This window comes from Gymnogyps californianus, chromosome 1 (genome assembly GCF_018139145.2).
Source record: "Gymnogyps californianus isolate 813 chromosome 1, ASM1813914v2, whole genome shotgun sequence".
Classification (NCBI taxonomy): domain Eukaryota; kingdom Metazoa; phylum Chordata; class Aves; order Accipitriformes; family Cathartidae; genus Gymnogyps; species Gymnogyps californianus.
The window spans coordinates 1,906,877-1,926,527 of record NC_059471.1 but is presented as its reverse complement, the minus strand read 5'-3'; the positions used below and the strand labels follow the sequence as shown (position 1 = coordinate 1,926,527).

The window sequence follows — 19,651 nt, the reverse complement described above, 5'->3', positions numbered from 1 at the left end:
CGTAAACACTGTGGAGGTAAGTGCTGTCTCTGGAGGTTCTGAACTACCAACCTGGGAATGGCCGAAACGGATCATTGCTGTGTTGACTCATGGGCCGCATGGTACCTTTAAAATGCCGGAGATCAGGGCATTTGGACACTCACCCAGGAGGAGATCAACCACATGGGATGCAGCTCAGCCCTTACAATGGGACCGAGCAGAGAGGCATGTTCAGGCGTGCCAAGGTGAGATGAGACTGCAAGGTGTGTCATGCCCGAAGGTCTTGGTTAGCCAAGAGTTGTTTGCACCTGCTCTTATCCCGGTGGAGAAAACCAGCGTTTCCTCTTATGTCTGTGTTAAAAACCAGATGTCAAGGTACCCGGAAAAAAGACATTTAATGACGTGCTTAATTGCAGCTGCCTGGTCGCAGCCTGTCCCTTTGGCCTCTGGACGACAAGGTCCTGTTGACCGCTAAGACTTTGTGCTCAGAGCCATGAGTTTCAGGGACAGAGTCCACCACAAAACATTTTAGAGAAGATCCCACTACCCTGCTGAGATGAACCAGTTTGGACCAAACAGGTCCAAGCCCACCAGCTGCTGCAATTGCGGTTGGTCTTGAAAGCAACGTAGCACCTTCATCTCCCCCTCCGACAGAGATTTGGAGTACGGCACAGTCATGCTGGAGATTCTCCTCAAACCTTCCTGGAAGCCCAACCAGCTTCTTGTGCATCATTCCTGTAATTTTTCTGGTTTTATTTTCATCTCATGTTTGTTATTGTTCAGTTTCCTTTTGAATAAATTTATCTGAGTATCCAAGAATAGAACATCATGTCAGATAATAACAGGAAGGAAGCGAGAATGCCTAGGATTACTGGATATATTAAATTAAACCTATTTCACAAGGTTTTTCTGTTTATGCTAAAGATTTGTCTGGGCCTTTATCCCTAAAGTTTATGTTAGAGTAGCTGCCACCCTGCTGAGATCAGGGCTCTCGGTTTGATGTGCATGGAAAGAGAGGCACCCAGCCACTGGCAGCTCCCAGCCTGAATAAAGGGGTTTAAAATGCTGTATGTCTGTCATTCCCTGAGCCTGGAGCTGGGTCTAAGCTGTCTGGCAGTGTCCACATGGCAAAAAAAAAAAAGAATAAATTGGAATAGAATAGAATAGAATAGAATAGAATAGAATAGAATAGAATAGAACAAAATAAAATGAAATGAAATGAAATGAAATGAAATGAAATGACATGAAACGAAACGAAACGAAATGAAATGAAATGAAATGAAATGAAATGAAATGATGAAATGAAATGAAATAAAATTGAATAAAATACAGTAAAATAAAACCAAACCTTATTTGCAGGAAGAAGGATAAAAAAATATACACATTACAGAGGCTGATACCCTGCAAAAAGGGTAACGCACAGCACGCTGGAGCAGTGGTGTGAGTTAAGTCACCCGCTGCTGCCTGCGTTGCCCGAGCACAGCGCTGCCCGCGCTGCCTGCCAGCACACGCAAGCGCAAAAGGAACGAGCTGATCTTGTTTGCCATCGGATTCCCCTCCTCCCTCCCCGCTGATGTGCAGAACTTCGCTGCCGCCTTGGTTTTGCAACACATCCCCAACGGGACGGACCTGCTTGAACATTTTTGGCTTGGGCAGGTCTCGGGCGTCTCGGGCAGCACAGGACGGGCAGGTTGAGGGCAGGAGGACCCTGCCTGCTGATCCAGGAGGCTTCACCCATAGCAGACATGGGGTACAACCCTCCATTTGAGGGTCCTGGAGTGTTTTCTAGGTGTTAGCTGGAAGCTGGGCATTGATTTTTTTGTGCAACTGGGGAAACTGAGGCACAGATTGGGGTCATCACAGCATTGCCCGAGGAGCTGCCTGGCCCACCCTCCTGCTCCCAGCAGTGATGGGTGCAGACCTCCTTGCTCAGGATGGTCTTACGACCCCCCAAGAATGCACCTGACCTCCACATCAGCATCTCCTGAGCATCCGTGAGCATCTCCTGGCCACGCTCCTGTGCCGGACAGGCACCCAAATATCACCTTCCCTCCCTGCAGCACCCAAAACCCCAAACACGTGCAAGCCACCACATCAAAAGAGAAGGTGCAGCAACCATGCCTGGTTTTGCCCAAACCCAGACAATTGATGGCCAGGACCTCCCAGGATTATATTTTCCTTGTTATAGTTTCACCCCGGTGTTTGTACAAAATGTCTGGGCACCGGCTCTGCTCTGAGGTTTGTTTAGAAGATGCTGCCAAGAGTAGCGCTGCTCCCAGCGCTGTTGCATGAGGACCATGTCCCTGCAAAAATTGAGTCCATCCTAGGAAGCTATTCCTGTCCCCCTCCTTATCCTGGGCACCGAGCTGGCCCTGGACCCCGAATTCTTGCTCCTATAGGAGTAATGTTGCCCATAACCCAAAGCAAACCCTATAGCAAGGCCTGAGTGGGTTTGCTGGAGCTTCCAGCCCTTCTCTGCTTGCAGAAAAGGGGATGCAAGGGGTTTTCCGATGGATTAGGTGGGGACAAAAAGATGGGAATCATCCCCATTTGAGGATGGAGGACATGAAACGGTCCCTCTGCGGGGATGCTCCCGGTAAAGCCTCCAGCAAGTCATGGTTCAGTCATCTCCCAGCAAGCAGCACAGAATAATCTGTTATCCAGAAATCAAGGAGTATTTATATCAGGGATATCTCCAAAACCTTCCTATAAAATGTGACTATCACATTTGGTTTAGCTGAGTAGAAACCTCAAGCACTGGTGGGCTTTTTTTGCCCACCTGTAAGTGGCGGAAGAGAAAATTTGTGTCTAAATTTCACCTTGTTTCTGTAATTCTGCTCTTTTCCAGAAAAAAAGCAGTTGCTTTCATATAAGAAAGAGACAAATTCTTGGAATTAAAAAAAAACCCACTTGGGACATGGCTTCCCCTTTCGCCCTCTTCAAAGGCACGGCGTGATCTTCTGAGAAGCAGAACCGAAAGGCAGAAGCGAGGACACATGAGTTGCTCCACACAGAAAACTTTGTCCATGAAGCCGGACATGAAACAGATGGTTTTTTCCCAAAATAAATGTCCAGTTTGGTCATGTTCGCAATGGCAGGAACAGGACACTGTGGCTTAAATATTTGCCACAGTGGCTGGGTGTGATGGACCCACCTGCAGGCAAAGGAGAACCAGCCCAAGAGTTGAGCGGGTCCCTGTGTGCTCCTGGGAAGCAAATAGTCCATGCTCTGAGTTTTAATTCCTGGAAGGTTTTGGTCCCTATGGGAGATGCCACCATGCCTGGGTGTTATTTCAGCTGCTCGAGAGTCCCCAGGGTCCCCACCGCATCCTCACAGCCCTTGGCGAGGGGATAGAATCATACAATCATAGAATGGTTTGGGTTGGAAGGGACCTTAAAGACCATCGAGTTCCAACCCCCCTGCCATGGGCAGGGACACCTTCCACTAGACCAGGTTGCTCAAAGCCCCGTCCAACCTGGCCCTGAACATTTCCAGGGATGGGGCATCCACAGCTTCTCTGGGCAACCTGTGCTGGTGCCTCACCACCCTCACAGTAAAGAACTTCTTCCTTACATCTAATCTAGATCTGCCCTCTTGCAGTTTAAAGCCGTTACCCCTTGTCCTATCAGGGATGGACATCCTGAGTCAACTGCATTGCGTTTAATGGTGTTAATGAGCAAAAGGAGCAGCGAAGGACTTAAAATTCCCATTACAGAAAGCACAGAGTAATTGCACGGACTAAAAATTGCACGTCCGTCCAGATGGGAGATTTGACCCGTGGCTTGGAAGTCCCAAGTGAACTCATCACATGCAAAATCCCTTATCGCCTGCTGCAGGAGCAGCAGAATCCAACATGGGGTTCCTGGGGAAGCAACGAGAAGTTGCACCAACAAGTCGTTTTTAATGCAAAGCATGAAATTTGCAGCGCACAAAATTGCTGGGTTCCTGGTGACTCACACCCAGTCAGGTGAGAAATTTGCCCATCTCGCCCTCATGCTGCCTCAACCCATCCATAAGACCCAAGTGTTGGGTGGCCACCAGAGAGGTGACAATCTGTGCTCCTGCAGCAGCACACGGTGGCAAGTTGGGACACTTGTGTTTGGCCCTGGTTTACGGTGATGGACCATGATCATGGAGCCCCTTGGGTTGACTCGTACCTGAGATGCTGGTTTTCAACCTTAAAATAGTTATTTTCCCCCTACGAATGTGGCCGGGTGTGTAGTCCTGCTGGGATTGTGGTACCCCAGAAGCAGCATCTCCATCAACGGTTCCACCCTTCATCCCTGGTTGTAACTGGGGGGCAATTGTTTTCCAGAGAAAACTCTCTGGCTGGAGAACTGCCTGTGGTCCAACAGCCAAAGCAAACAAGCTATCGAGGAAACAGCAATGAGGCGAAGGAAATTATTTTAAATCTTTTCCTGGATGGGAAATACCAAAGGTACCTGCAGGTCTCCTGTGCTTTGACCTCCTTATTCCTCCCTGCGGAAGCAGTCCGGTAAGCGGAGGAGCCTGGAAGTGGTGAGCCAAAGGGACACGGTGTGCTCCTCCATCACCCCCTGGGCAGCTGGCAGCATGGCCAGATCCTGCAGGTCCCCATGGGGATCTGAGCCTGCTTTTGGACACCCTTTTATTATCACCTAATACCTAGACCCATCCCTGGGGCTGCTTGCAGAGCCCAGTTCTCCCAGTACAGGGACGGTGGAGCTCCATGCTGGCTTGCACCTTTGCTCCATACCATGGTCTCCCATCTTGAGGGTTGGGGACGATGAGTGTTTATGAAGAGGTGTGTTGGTGAGAAGACCGAGATGGCCATCGCTGTGCTGAGCCTCAGGAGCTCAAGGCTTCCCCAGGATGGGAAGAGCCACAGAGAGGTGAAAACCCAAAAGGCCTGGGTGATCTGCTGGCATGGGATGGAGGGGAAGGAGCCGAAGGAGGGCTTATGGCCAGCCTGGGGGCATTTGATTTCCACTCAACCATGCAAAGTTCAGAGATGTCCCAATCCAAGACCCCAGCTCTGTCCTCGAAGGGAGAAAGTACAATTATTCGTGAGGATGAGGCAGTGAGAGCCGATGACCTCCCTCTTTGCAGAGCCTCCTAGCAGTGGGGGTGGAGAAGACCTCTCAAAGATGGCCACAAAGTGTGAAGGCCCACCTCGGAAACCTCTCTCACGAGACTCTCGCATGCCCCAAGCCCTGGGATTTCCTGCCTGCAAAGACCCACAGAGGTGAGTCCCCAAATCTCCCTTCCCAACCTGCTTCACCAGCAGACGGACAAGGTCTCCTGCGCCCAAGGCCACCTCCCAAACACCCACCACTTTCCTTCTGCTGAAGTCGTGGATGAAACTGGAGCCTAAGACACCACCCATGCCTGGATCCTCATGCTCCGCACTGCTTCTTGAGGATTCTCGAGCAAAGAAGAGTCATGGGCGGAAGCGACCTTGAGTCCCCGAGGCATGTCAGGGTGTGCTGGCAAGAGGAAAGGAAGCCTGTGAAGATCAGGGCATGAATCATCTACATGCTGGGGGAGGAGAGGCTCAGCAACCCCTTCCTCCCCTGCTGATATCTGCAGGGCTTTAGGAAAGCAAGTTGGAGAGGAAAAAGAGCTGAAACATACTTCTTCAGAAACACGGAGGCATAGGAACAGCCGGCCAGCTCCCACTTGGAGCAAGGCCAAGGCTTTTTTGTCTGAATTCCCATCAAAGCCACGTTTCCCGGTGCTCCCGCGGAGCCCCAGCAGAACGTGTGCATTGGGCTTGTAGGCTGCCGCTGGGACCTCGTCGCCTCCAGAAGGAAATTTGGGCTGGATGGTCAGAAACATAGGCCTGGGACCCATTACGGCAGTGGAGGTTGACCAGTTTCTCCAACACAGAGGTCCAGCGGCGAGAAGACTTGTCGTCTTCTGTTGGGGCTTTCACCCCAGGTAGCTGCACTGGGTTGACTGCAGGGAACGTTGATTGCAGCAAAAGGATGGAGGGCACCATCAGAGCGGACCTCAGGAGATGAGACGTTCTCCACCAAACCCCTTCTCTGCCAAAAATTGGGGGACTCAAGGCAAGTGCTGGGGTAGCAGGTGTCTGCGGGCGAGCCCGTGGTGACCACCTCCTCTGAGCTGGTTAAAAAAGAGAAAGTTGCCATCGCATGTCACCTCCTCATGAGCAAGCTCAACCAGGTCCACCACCCTGGCAGGCTGGTGTTGTCAGAAGGACACAAGAAATTAACTCCATTTCCGTTATAAATAGCTTTTAGATGTAATGAAATTTTTCATGCAAGACATCTCCGGTCTGGTGAGCCACGGCGGAGCCCGAGGCAGAAGGGACCCAGCCTGCATCCCTGGTACGTCTGTGTTGGGGGAGAACCTGAAAGCCCTGTAGGACCCTCCCCATGGGGACATCCAGCGTCTGGTGGTGGGGACATCCCAGCCCTGAGGCTTTCGCAAAGGTCCAGCGTTTGAAAAATGCTGCTTTTCGCCTCCCACAAGAGTTTTGCGTCGGTTGGAGGAGCACGGTCCCAGCTCCTGGCTACCACAGATGCTCCTCTCTCCATCCGCACCATCCTGCAACCCGCCGGCGGCTGGAAACCTGGAGCCCGGTGGGAAGGTGCAATTACCCTGGGCAGCAGCGGCAAAGGTCGCCTGCAATCAGCCGCTAATGCGATTACTGGCAACATCCAGCCGGAGGAGCAGAAACCAGGCAGCCAAAGAGTCTCATGAGGGCAAATCCAGCCACCGTGCCAGGCCTTTTTGCCAAGGATTAATTCGATCGGTGAGACTCCAAGAGGAACCCGGGTCATTCACTTTCCCCGACTATTTTTCCCAACGAGCTTCGTCTCCCTTTGGCATGGATAAAAAAAGGCTTAAAAACGATGCCTTGCTTGAAATCTCTTTTTTAGCCTCACCGTTGCCTCCGAATTTGCCTTTCCCATCCCCGCTCAACCCCCAAAATGTCATTTTTTGGGGGGGTTGCCCATTTATTCCAGGTGCTGGAGGGCTGGGCTTGAGGCTACGGGTCGGGCTGCCGGGCTCAGTGGAGGCAGTTTGGGCTGGCAGGCAGCCAGGAGCCGCTATTTTATTTTCTTTTTTTAACACTCCCTCCACTGTTTACAGTGTCCCCTCAGCAGGACAGCTGGCTACGAGGCGTTCACCTTGGGGACCTGCAAGGACACCCGCCATGCCAGGAGGAAGGAGGACACCAGCTCTTTTTCACCAGCTCGGAGCTTGCCCCGAAGCCGGAGGCAGCACTGGGAGGTGGGATAAGTGCTCTCGCTAGTGGCTCATCGGAGGAGTGAGTTGTGTCCGTTCTCAGCTGCGTTCCCCGGAAGCTTGCGGAAAGCCCTGGGCTCCCCATCGCAGGCTGCTGGGCTTGTTTGCACAAGGCGTGTTTTCTGCTCTACTCTGGGGAAAGACACTTTTCCCCCCAGTTTCCGTCTCCCCGTGGCGGCTAAGGGAGCGAGGAATTTCACAAGGGCACCGAGCCATCACCAACCCAACCCCACAAGCCCGGGCAGCCCCGGGATGAGGGTGATGGCTCCAGCCTGGCTGTGGTTGCAAATACTCACGGTTACTCCTGCCAGGGCCCATCTCCCCCGTGGCCCCGCTACCCGGCTTGGCCGCGGGCTCGCGCCAGGATCGATGAAAGCCCGCGTTGTCCGCCGTAGCGCAGGCGCCGGCAGGATCCAGACGGGCTGCGGCACCTCATTCTACCTCCCCATCCCGCACCGTGCAGCCGAGCCCCTGCCCAAAACTCCTCGCCGCATGTTTGGGTGCCAGCTCCGGGGGTGCATCGCTCAACGAGGTGACGCTGGGGAGCCCCCCCGGCATGGTGCTCCGTCATCCCCGCGATGCTGGTTGGCACCTCCTTGCCCTCCGCTTCTACCAAGACCCATCACAAGCCCTTAAAAAGGAAGGAGGGGAATAATTTTGGAGGGCAAACTGGGCTTCCAGGGAAAGGAAGGGCCAAGCCTGTCATCCCGCGTAATCCTGGCATCCCTGGGCTGTTTATGCATCAGCCCTTTCATACCCAACACGTCCCCCCGGGGTTCTTTTCCTTATTGCTCTTTAATAGCCCTGCTCAGGAAGCGCGGAGGCTTAACCGCCTGGTTAATGAGTACCGAAGCCACCGACCCCTTCGGTTGAGACCCAGTGCCACGGGGAGACCCTGTCCCCAAATACCCAGCCGCTCACCGAGAGCTCCGACAGCTCCCAGCCTCCAGGCCAGGACAATCCAGCTGTTGGCCACTGCATGAGCATCCCACCCTGTAAATCCTGCTTTTTGGGGTTGTTGGAAGCCCCCCCAACACCCTATTCAATACAGATGTTCGCCCATGATGCCAAGCCAGATGTTTGCATGAACATGGAGCTCTCGGCCCCCCAGCCCAGCTGTTCCCCCTCGCCCCAATCCAGCTGTGACCCTTCCTTAGTCCCCTCCGGGCCCCCCCCCCCCCCGCATCCTTCTCCCCCCCCTCCAGCCCCCCCGCAGGTACCGGGGCCGGAGCGGGGCGGAGCGGGGCGGCCCCGGGGCGGAGCGGGACCGGCGGCGGGCGGCAGCGGGGCGGCCCCGGGCGCTGAGCACCGCTGCCGCCCCCGGTGCATCCCGCTGTCGGTAAGTGCCGCGTACGGGAGGGAAGGGACCAACCGAACCGGGGTAGGATGGGAGCCGAGAGGGTCGGAGTGAATCAGGCAGAATGGGGCTGAACCGGGCAGGATGAGACCCGAAAGGGTCAGACCGAACCGGGCAGGATGGGACCCGAAAGGGTCAGACCGAACCGGGCAGGATGGGACCCGAAAGGGTCGGACGGCACCGGGCAGGATGGGACCTGAGTGGGTCAGACTGAATCAGGCAGGATCAGACCCAAAAGGGTCAGATCGGATGGGGCCAGACCGAGCAGGATCGGGCCCGACCTTGTCAGACAAAACCGGGTCAGGATGAGACCCGAGGGTCAGAGCAAACCGGGCAGGATTGGACCCGGCAGGGTCAGACCGAACCGGGCAGGATCAGACCCCAGGGGGTAAGACTGAACCAGGCAGGATTGGGACCTGACAGGGTCAGACCGAACTGGGCAGGATGGGACCCGAGTAGGTCCGATCAAACCGTGCAGGATCAGACCTGAGCGGGTCAGACCGCAGTGGGCAGGATGGGGCCAGACTGGGCAGGATTGGACCCAAGTGGGTGAGACTGAATCAGGCAGGATTGGACCCGAGCAGATCCGATCGAACTGGGCAGGATGAGGCAGAACTGGAGAAGATGGGGTGAGATCCGGAGAGCCTTGGGTCAGATCCGGAGAGCCTTGGGTCAGATCCGGAGAGCATCGGTGCTTCGGTTGGGTTTTGGGGTGGTCCCAAAAGCTGCTGGTAGCTGCCGGACTTTGCTTTTAGGGAGGTTTAGCAGCTTTTACCGCGGAGCAGGGCTTAAAATCACAGCCTGATCCCCACAGCAGGGCTGGTGCAAAGCTCAGCGGGGTGGGTTCGCCCCGGTCCCTCTGCTCCCACGGCCTGGGGTGCTCCTGGGATGCACCTGTATCTCCCAGGGCATCCATAGGGATCAGCCCCGTGCCAGAGGTGGTGTCGCACGCGGAGTGTCCTCAAATCTGCTCGAGGGACCTGGTCTTCCCTGGTGTCTCCGCTGTGGGTGCCAGGAGCCTGGCCTCCACCTTTATATATATCTCTATATATTTGTACATATATACATACAGAGGTCGAAATATATTTGTATATATGAGCATATGTGCATAGACATGTGTATAGAAGCATAAATATATTTGTATATATATGGATAGAGTTATGTATATACATGTGTGTGAGTCCATGTGCTCGGAGACATATATTTGTGTATATAGGTATAGAAGTTTATATATATGAGTGTGTGGAGACTCATATGTATAGAGAAATGTATGTGTGTGTACATGTGTGTGTAGAGTCATATATAAGTTTGTATATATATGTATAGATATATATTTATGTATAGAGATACAGATATAGAGAGAGGTATGTATGTACAGAGGTATATTTATGTATAGAGGTATATTTATATGGGGAGGTGTATATGCTTGTATATACGTTTATGCATATGTGTGTACATGTGGGTGAACACGTGGCTGTATATGTGCCCATACATTTCTGTGTATATATGTATGGGTTTATACAAGCCCAGCCAGAGCCTCAGCGCTGCCAGCTGAGACCATGCCAACTCATTGCACCTTCCCTGTCCCCAGCATTTCCCCTTTCCAGCAGGAAAACACTGCCCGGCTTGCTCAGAGCATCCCTGAGACGCTGATTTATTTTAGAGATGGGGCACCAAAGCATGGGGAGGTGAAGGGAGTCACCCGAGGACAGAGTACATCGGTGGCAGAGCCACCCAGCATCACCGGGGGGACCGTCCCTGCACCCTGTCCCCACAGGTCCACATTAAGCATCCGAAAATGCCGCTCTGGCCCAATTCGACCACATCATTACACCTTCGGGCTTCGAGAAATGGAAATTTCCCTTAAAACACCCAAGTCTTGGTCCCCGATCACCCTGGGGCAGGTGGGACCTGTCCATGGGCACCTGAAGATGTTTTGGGACCAGCCAGGAGGTCTTTGTGGCTTCGGCCAAGGGACGTGCGGGGCGGGAGCATCCCCCCTTCATCCTCTTTGAAATCTGCTGAGCTGGAGCTTTCGCTTCTGTCTCCACCATCCCAGTCCTGCCATCGAGCCACCAAGATGTCCCCACCATGGTCTCCTCCCAGGGCGGGACAAACCGAGGAGGAAGGTTTCCAAGGGAGGAAGCCAGCCCCCATATCCTATTTGAGGGCAGCAGCAGCCAAAATATTTTCCTTTTTTTTCTGCAGCTTGCGGAAACCCTCTTCATATTAATATCAGGGTGTTAATTAAAGCTAATTACACAGGAGAAGGGCTTGCATGAGGTGACTTAAAAGCACTTCTCTTTCTTAACCTCGTTCCTCCTTCCTTAAACCCCTGGGATAAGGGTGACCCCATCCTACAGAGCACCCCAACACCATGGGCACCCCTTTTTCCCCCCCTGCAAGTCTCATTTCACAATGGATTTCGCCTGGTGCCCGTCACCGTGGCGTCAGGGCATCCCTTTCCCCCCCCTGCAAGCCTCAATTCGCGACGGGTTTCGCCTGGGGCCCATCACCGTGGTGTCAGGGCACCGGGACGGGGTCTCCATAATCCCATGGACGTCTGCTTTTAGGGGATGCTGAGCGCGGAGGGTGCCATCACCCGAGGGCTGGCAGGGATTCCTGCGATGGTTTTTTGGGGTGAAAAAAGGGACTTCTTGGATAATCCGCCTAGGCCAGGTCATGACGCGGGGACGTGCCACGGGCACGGCAGCGGGGTGAGGCCGAGTGTCTTGATGTGGCTTCATTAATTGGAAATAGCGGCAATTTATGGGCGCCGGCAGGCTGCGATTGCGGGGTCACGGGCGGTTGCAGGCAGTGGGTACAGTTGAGGCGGGGATTCTCCAGTGTCTAATTAGAAAGGTTGTGCTCGGCGCATCCCGCAGCTGGGTTTTTCCTGGGATCGGGAGGGATTTTTCCTCCTCTCCTCCGGCTTTCCTATCCCTCCTAGCCTGGCAGCACTGGGGTTCAGTGCCCCGTTTCCCTCTTACAAAGAAGTTTTTTTTGCTCGTTTGCCATTTTTTGGAGGGGATGCTTTGTTTTTCAGCTGCTCATTGTAGTTTTGGCCCAGGTCTGGCTGCGGATGCCCTCCACCACCGATGGCCTGTGTAGCCTTGGGCATGTCCCTTAGCAACCCCCCCCAAACACCCCTCCAAAGGGTGTTTTGGGGAGAAAATCTGTGAAAATGGGGCGTGAGCCACACTGGTTCACTTCAAACCCGGTGCCCGTGCCTCAGTTTCCCTTGTGTGGCTGCGGCAAGAGGGGACAAGGCAACTGGAGCATCTTCCTCCTCTTGGTGCCACCATACCAGGTGAACTCCCTGTCCCCAGCATCTGCCCCAGAAGCCCAGCCTTGGAAGGAGCCAAAAATGGGGGAAAAGACACAAAAATGGGGGAAAAGACCCAAAAATGGGGGAAAAGACCAGAAAATGGGGGAAAAGACCCAAAAATTCATGGGTTTGGTGACACAGCTGGTGGCCTCAGCCGGCTGCATCCTGGCATCCCTGAGGCAGGTCTGGGGTGCGTCCCCTGCCCGGTGGCATTTGCCAGCTCTGGATGTCCCTTGGTGTCCGGGTACGGCTCTTTTGGGGGTGCGCTGTGGGTGCAAGGGGGGTGCATGTCTGTGCACACGTGTAGGGCATGTCAAGGGGGGTGTGCACATACATGTCTGTGTGTGTGTGTAGGGAGGTTGCATATGTGTCTATAGGAGGCCTGTGTATGTGTGTGGGATGTATGCATATAGTGTGGAGCCGTGATGGAGGTGCTGGCGCAGGCTGTGCTGTGCCATGCTATGCCATGCCATACCCGTGCGGCCATGCAGTGCCGTGCAGTGCCATGCGGTGCAGTGGCCACCCTGCCCTGCAGTGCCACGCGGTGCCCATGGTGCCGTGACATGCAGTGCCCGCCCTGCCATGCAGTGCCATGCAGTGCCATGCCGAGCCATGCCATACCACGCAGTGCCCGCCCTGCCATGCAGTGCCGTGCAGTGCCATGCAGAGCCATGCAGAGCCATGCCATGCAGTGCAGTGTCCGCCCTGCCATGCAGTGCCATGCAGAGCCATGCCATGCAGTGCAGTGTCTGCCCTGCCATGCAGTGCCGTGCAGAGCCATGCCATGCAGTGCAGTGTCCGCCCTGCCATGCAGTGCCGTGTAGTGCCATGCCATACCATGCAGTGTCTGCCCTGCCATGCAGTGCCGTGTAGTGCCATGCCATGCAGTGCAGTGTCTGCCCTGCCATGCAGTGCCATGCAGAGCCATGCCATGCAGTGCAGTGTCCGCCCTGCCATGCAGTGCCATGCATCATCAGGCAGTGCTGTGCCGTTCAGCACGGTGCAGTGCTCACCCTGCCATGCCGTGCCGTGCCACGCGGTGCCCACGGTGCCATGCCATGCAGCGCGGTGCCCACCCTGCCGTGCCGTGCCACGCGGTGCCCACCCAGCCACCCAGGTTTCTGTTCCCCATCACCCCGGGGTGCTGCTGTTGGGTGGAAAGGGGAAGTGTTGCTCAACGGGGTAAGCGCAGCACCCCGGGGCTGCAGATGTGCCTGGGTGCTGGGCAGAGCGGCGGGTCCCAGCCCCCCCTGGCACCCCGTGGCACCCCAGCAGGTAAGACATGCTCACAGATCCCCCACGACCCCTCTTGCCTCTTGCTAGCCACCTTGTCCCCAATGTCACTGCAGTGTTCCTGTGAGCACATGTGGGATGGCAGGGGCTCCTGTGGGTGCCCAGGGTAGGGACTGGGTGGGTGCTGCCCCAGCCTTGGGTCCCGGGGGAGGTTTGGGGGTCCCAGGGGATAGGGCAGTTCACAACCTTGGGGCACTTGTTGGCTTGGAAGTGGCAGAGGTGGGTGCTGGGGCCACCTGGAGCTGGGGTGACAATGGGGTACAGTGGGGTGCCAAAGGGTCTCAGCAGGGTGCAGGGGAGGCTCAACAGGGTGCAGGGGTGCAGGGGGACTCAGTGGGGTGCCAGGGGGACTCAGTGGGGTGCCAGGGGAGTAGAAGGGATATGCGGCAGCAGGGAGAGCAGGGGGAACTGATCTACAAGCCCAGAGCACCCTCAAAAATGGGGGAGACTTGTGTGTGCCCCCAACACTCTGCCCAAGCCTGACCCCACGGCCAGGCTGTGCTCTGGGGCTGCTAAATCCCCAAAGACCCGAAATGGGGCCACCACAGTGGTACGAGCTAACAGGGTGGCCCCTGGACTTGTGTGTCCCCTCCTGGTCCCCTCTGCCCCATGTACCTGGCCAGAGCTCAACCACCCCCCTGCCTGCCTCAGTTTCCCTTCCCAACCGGCATGGGGACACTGGCCACCCCATTTCCAGGAAAGCTCGTCCCTGCCAGAAATTGGGGCTGCTGCAGGGGGAAGTGGGTGCTGGCCCCACGCCGCCGGCCAGGGTTGCAGACAGGTCTGCTGGCAACGGCGGAAGGGAGAGGAGGAAGGAGAAGTGGCTCTGCCCGCGCCTCTGAGCTGCTGCAACCTGGGAGCGTGTAGCACCCGTGGGTGGCATGGCAAGGGATTCGTCCAAGTGGCACGGCTGGGGCCGGGGGTCTCTTCGTGCTGTAGGACCACGTCTTTCGTGCTAGTCTCAGCCTTGAAGAAAAGCAGATGGCCTTTTCCCCAGCTCAGAGGCCACGTGGATGGGCTCCTTCAGCCCACAAAACTGAAAACCTCCGGGTACCAGAGCGTCACCAGTCTCGATTCCCGGGTGAAAGTAACCACGAAACATCTGTGGGTCGTGCTGGGCTCCGTGCAGGTGGCATCTCCCGAAACTCAGGGGACGCCGCCTGCTCCGGTGACTGGCCGTAGGGTTTTGGCACCCCCTGCAGAGGAGCAAGAAGCCGTGCTGGCAGCTAACAGCACGCCGTGCCGCAATTTCCTCTCCTGCACTGGGATGAGGGCGGTTTGGCCTCGTGTAAACCTTTCTACAGGGTGTAAGTGTCGGGGGAAAGTGGAGCTGAGATGGTGGTGGTCATGGCCACCACACTGTCCCGTGTGCCACCACCCTGCGTGGTCCCACTCTCTCCACCTTCACCTTCCTGATGGACCCCTAAATCCATCATCGTGGTTTTGAATCATAGAATCATAGAATGGTTTGGGTTGGAAGGGACCTTTAAAGGTCACCTAGTCCAACCCCCCTGCCATGAGCAGGGACATCTTCAACTAGATCAGGTTGCTCGGAGCCCCGTCCAACCTGGCCTGGAATGGTTCCAGGGATGGGGCATCTCCCACCTCTCTGGGCAACCTGTGCCAGTGCCTCACCACCTTCATCATAAAACATTTCTCCCTTCTATCTCGTCTGAATCTCCCCTCTTTTAGTTTAAAACCATTCCCCCTTGTCCATCACAGCAGGCCCTACTAAAAACTCTGTCCCCAGCTTTCTTACAAGCCCCCTTTAAGTATTGAGAGGCTGCTACAAGGTCTCCCCAGAGCCTTCTCTTCTCCAGGCTGAACAACCCCAACTCTCCCAGCCTGTCCTCACAGCAGAGGTGCTCCAGCCCTCTGACCATTTTCATGGCCTCCTCTGGCCCCGCTCCAACAGGTCCGTGTCTTTCCTGTGCTGAGGACCCCAGAGCTGAACGCAGTGCTGCAGGTGGGGTCTCACCAGAGCGGAGCAGAGGGGGAGAATCCCCTTCCTCAACCTGCTGGCCACGCTGCTGGTGATGCAGCCCAAGGTGCGGTTGGCTTTCCGGGCTGCGAGCGCACATTGCCGGGTCACATCCAGCTTGTCATCCACCAGTACCCCCAAGTCCTTCTCCTCAGGGCTGCTCTCCATCCCTTCATCCCCCAGCCTGTATGGATACCGGGAGTTGCCCTGACCCAGAAGGATGGGACTATGGGGTCGCACACACCGGTCCAGGTTCAACCTGCTAGGGTGGATGTGACATTACATGGCTGAGTCACCAACCGTCCCCTTTGTCATTCGCAGGCTCTGCTGAGGGGCCACACCAGCAGAGAGGACGTCGACGGGGGGGACCACTGCTATGGCCAACTTGACGGCCCTCGTGGGCACCGGGAGGAACTCGTGCACCTTCCATGAGGAGTTCAAGCAGGTCCTGCTGCCCCTGGTCTACTCGGTGGTGTTCATGGTGGGGTTGCCCTTGAACGCTGTGGTCATCGGGCAGATCTGGGTGGCCCGTAAGGCACTCAGCCGCACCATGATCTACATGCTGAACCTGGCCACGGCTGACCTGCTCTACGTCTGCTCCCTCCCGCTCCTCATCTACAACTACACCCAGAAGGATTATTGGCCTTTTGGGGACTTCACCTGCAAATTCGTCCGCTTCCAGTTCTACACCAACCTACACGGCAGCATCCTCTTCCTCACCTGCATCAGCATCCAGCGGTACCTGGGCATCTGCCACCCCTTGGCCTCATGGCACAAGAAGAAGGGGAAGAAGCTGACGTGGCTTGTGTGCGCCGCGGTGTGGTTTATCGTCATCGCCCAGTGCCTGCCCACCTTCGTCTTCGCTTCCACTGGCACCCAGAGAAACCGTACCGTCTGCTACGACCTGAGCCCACCGGATGGCTCCGCTGCCTACTTCCCCTACGGCATCACCCTCACTGTCACCGGCTTCCTGCTGCCCTTCGTGGCGATCCTCGCCTGCTACTGCAGCATGGCCCGGATCCTGTGCCAGAAGGATGAGCTGATCGGCTTGGCGGTGCACAAGAGGAAGGACAAAGCCGTGCGTATGATCATCATCGTGGTCATCGTCTTCTCCATCAGTTTCTTCCCCTTCCACCTCACCAAGACCATCTACCTGATCGTCCGTTCCTCGCCCAGCCTGCCCTGCCCAACTCTACAGGCGTTTGCCATCGCCTACAAGTGCACGCGTCCCTTCGCCAGCATGAACAGCGTCCTCGACCCCATCCTCTTCTACTTTACCCAACGCAAGTTTCGTGAGAGCACCCGTTACCTCCTCGACAAGATGAGCTCCAAGTGGCGGCATGACCATTGCATTACCTATGGCTCCTAGATGAGGACAAGGGCCACCCCAGTGTCACTGGGACCGGGCACGGAGCAATTTCGGCTTTAAGCTCCATGGAGCAGAGATGGCTTCAGCTGGGGACGTGTTGGAGGACAGGAGGATGGCATCTCCCAAGCTTTCAGCACTTTCATCCCATCTCCAGCCTGCAGCTGTGCAGTATTAACCCCATCACAGCACAGATCCAGTGTCCTCTCTCTGGCTTGGTTGCTCAGTTTGAGCAGCTTAGCACGGTGTTTCTTTGGTGGCCAAGCCACCGATGCAACAAAAACCACTGGTGGGACCATGGAGAACACAGTGGGACCGTGGAGGACATGGTCGCTGGCTCAGGGCGAGCTGCTGGGAGGCGATTTGTCCCCCTTCTCGTTTAAAGCTTCCTGATGGGGCCATGCGAAGGCTGGGGAGGGTTTGGCTCGGCTCGTACCTGTCTGGGGAACATGGGGCCGTGTGTTTCTCCAGCTCAAGACCAGTGTCACAGACATTTTTGGGGGTAATACTGGAACATTCCTATCCCCCGGTCCCGAGAATGGGGCCAGACCAGCAAGAGACGTGGGCCCACTGGTACCACTGGTGCTGCAAAATGGTGGGAGAGCATCCCTGGCCAGACTGGGAGCCGGAAAGGGGGACATAAGGGCAACTGGGACACCCATGCTGGATTTCCCACCCAAGCAGTGACCATGGGCTGGGTTAGACACAAGCCAGCAGTGTTGTCACCTGCCTGGGGACCTTCAGCATCATCTGGGTCCAGCTCCCTGTTTAGCCCAGCACCCCAAATCTGGCCCATCCTGGCATCCTTGGCGCCCTGCTGTCACCTCCTAACCAGGATCCACCAAAATCAGAGCCGGCACACCCGGACACAATGCCCGGAGTTGGGAAACCCATGCCACCGAGCTACTCGGTGTCCTCGGCCATGTCACTGCGTGTCCCACCGCTGGCTTGGCCTCTCCTCTGCCCCCATGCTGGGTTGGGGTTTCAGCTTTGCTCCGCGCAGCCTCCGTCAGGATGCTGCTCCCTCCCGGCAAGGAGGGATTCGCTTACACGGCGCGGGGTCGACGTACCACTAATCGCTCTGTGAGTCTTCTTTAACATATAGGATGTACAGAATAAACCTCCCCCCCTTTTTCAGATGGATATGTACACATATATACACCCACTATATATACATACAGAGAACACATCTAAGCAGGGGAAGGTTTGTAGCCCAGCACAGGCTACGCAGTGCAGATATTCTCCGCCCTGAATACACTATATGTATCTATACAGTGTATGTATGTATATGTAATGTACATACATATATATATATAGGGATAACTGTTTTGCTGCGTGTCTCGCAGGTTGTCTGTGCATAATAATCACATTTAAGTTGATTTAAGCAATTTGCTTCAAATCTCCTGGGATGAGCATCCCTCCGGCTTGGCTGCCTGCACGCAGCCAAGCGCGCGACTTCATCCCGACTTGCTCCCCGCAAGCACACGGCATCTTCCTCAGGTACCCGGCCACCCAAGGACCTCACCAGCATCCAGGGCTGGTGATCCCAGTGTGGCTCCTTGCCGTCGCGAGGATGAGGAGGGTGCCCAGGATGGTCCTCGGCTCTTGGAGGCTGCTTAAAAATCTCAGCATCGCGGTGGGCTGGAACGGAGAGGGATCCTGCGACGGCGTTAGCTCAAACCGCCTGGTTTTGCAGGAGCGGTGGCCGTGTCCTGGGGGGAGGACCATGCATGGTGACAACAGCTTTGGGTTGGGGCACAGAATGTGATGGAGGAGGCAAAGCCAGCCCCGGGCTTTCCCTCGGCCGGAGCTCATCCACACCAAAATCTCCTCTGATGTATTTTTGGTGTCCTGCTAAATGCTGGGGGGCTGCGAGACTGGTGGTGGGTGGGACAATCCCAGCCTGGTGTCCCCATCTCTTCCCAGACAAAAGGAAGGTGACGGGGAGGGAGACACCGGGCCACGCCGTCTGGACCCAGGAGAGGGCGCAAAATATTTAGATTTGGAGAAATCCAGCTGGGTCTGTGGGTGCCCACCCAGCTCCAGGGAGGGATGGAGGAGCCCTGCTCCGTCACACCGCCCCGTGACTGGATAGTACCCCTGGGACGAGGTGGCTGGCCAAAATTTAACCACAATAAAGCTCTGAGGGGAAAAAAATAAGCAGCTCCCAGAAAGGCAGGTGATGGCTGCAGGGACAGCGTGGGCTTGGGCGGTGACATCCAGCGGCCCCAGGACACCCCGATGAGGTCCCGGATGGTGGAATCGTCAATTTTGGATGTTTGTAAAGGTAGGAGGCACACGGAGCTCCCTTTGAGTCTGCCCAGCCTTGGGGTCCTGTCAGGAGTTTCCTTGGTACCACCAGGCCAAGGTGATGGGCACAACAGGGTGCCTTAGAGATGGGGTGGGTGCTTCAAAACATCTCCTTCGCTTGCGAGATGCTGCAGCCTGAGGACTAGCTCCTACAGCTCCGAGAGGGGCTGAAATGCGTGGCTCTTCCCAAAATCCCATCCTGAATGCCAGGTGACCACAGGGACAGCAAGGGGACATTGTCCTTACGGCCAGGAGACACCCAGCCCTGGGGGAACCAGGGCAGGAGGGTGGAGGGAGGGAAGGGAGAGCCGGGGAAGGAATACCTGCTGGGGTGGTGCATCTCACGGCATCGCCGGAGGTGCTTTTTAGGTCCTGAAAAATGCATTTATGGGGGGGTGCTGGAATTTTTTTATTTTGTAATCACCACCAGGGTTTTGTGCCCCTGGGACAGAGCCAGCAACGTCCTTGACGCAGCCAGGACACCTCTCCAGCCCCATCCAGGCTGCCAAGGCCCCAGCTCACCCATCAGCCGTCCCACCCACTTTCTTCCCCAGCGAGAAATCTGCTGTCTTGGGGGAAAAGGGGTTATGGGCTGCAAATAGCAAAGCGCTGACAAGCGATGCTAAAAAACCACGAGAAAGTCTGTTTGCAGGGCAGTGCATCGCCGGAGCTCTTTGCAAGTTGGGAACAAGGTGTTCTGCCATCCCCGCGACGAGTTGCAAAGCAGGGGCCGGAGAAATCCACAGCAAAGGGAAGGATCACTCGCTGGCACCTAAATTT

General features: G+C 55.9%; 1 protein-coding gene across 1 annotated transcript; it reads left to right on the top strand.

The window, feature by feature from the left end:
- Positions 1-12,837: 12,837 nt before the first annotated feature.
- On the top strand, positions 12,838-16,564 carry P2RY6 (pyrimidinergic receptor P2Y6). Its single transcript, XM_050890953.1, is given in 4 exon segments — positions 12,838-12,854; positions 13,019-13,124; positions 13,126-13,196; positions 15,517-16,564. Coding segments are annotated over 4 exon segments (1,242 nt in total).
- Positions 16,565-19,651: the final 3,087 nt, after the last annotated feature.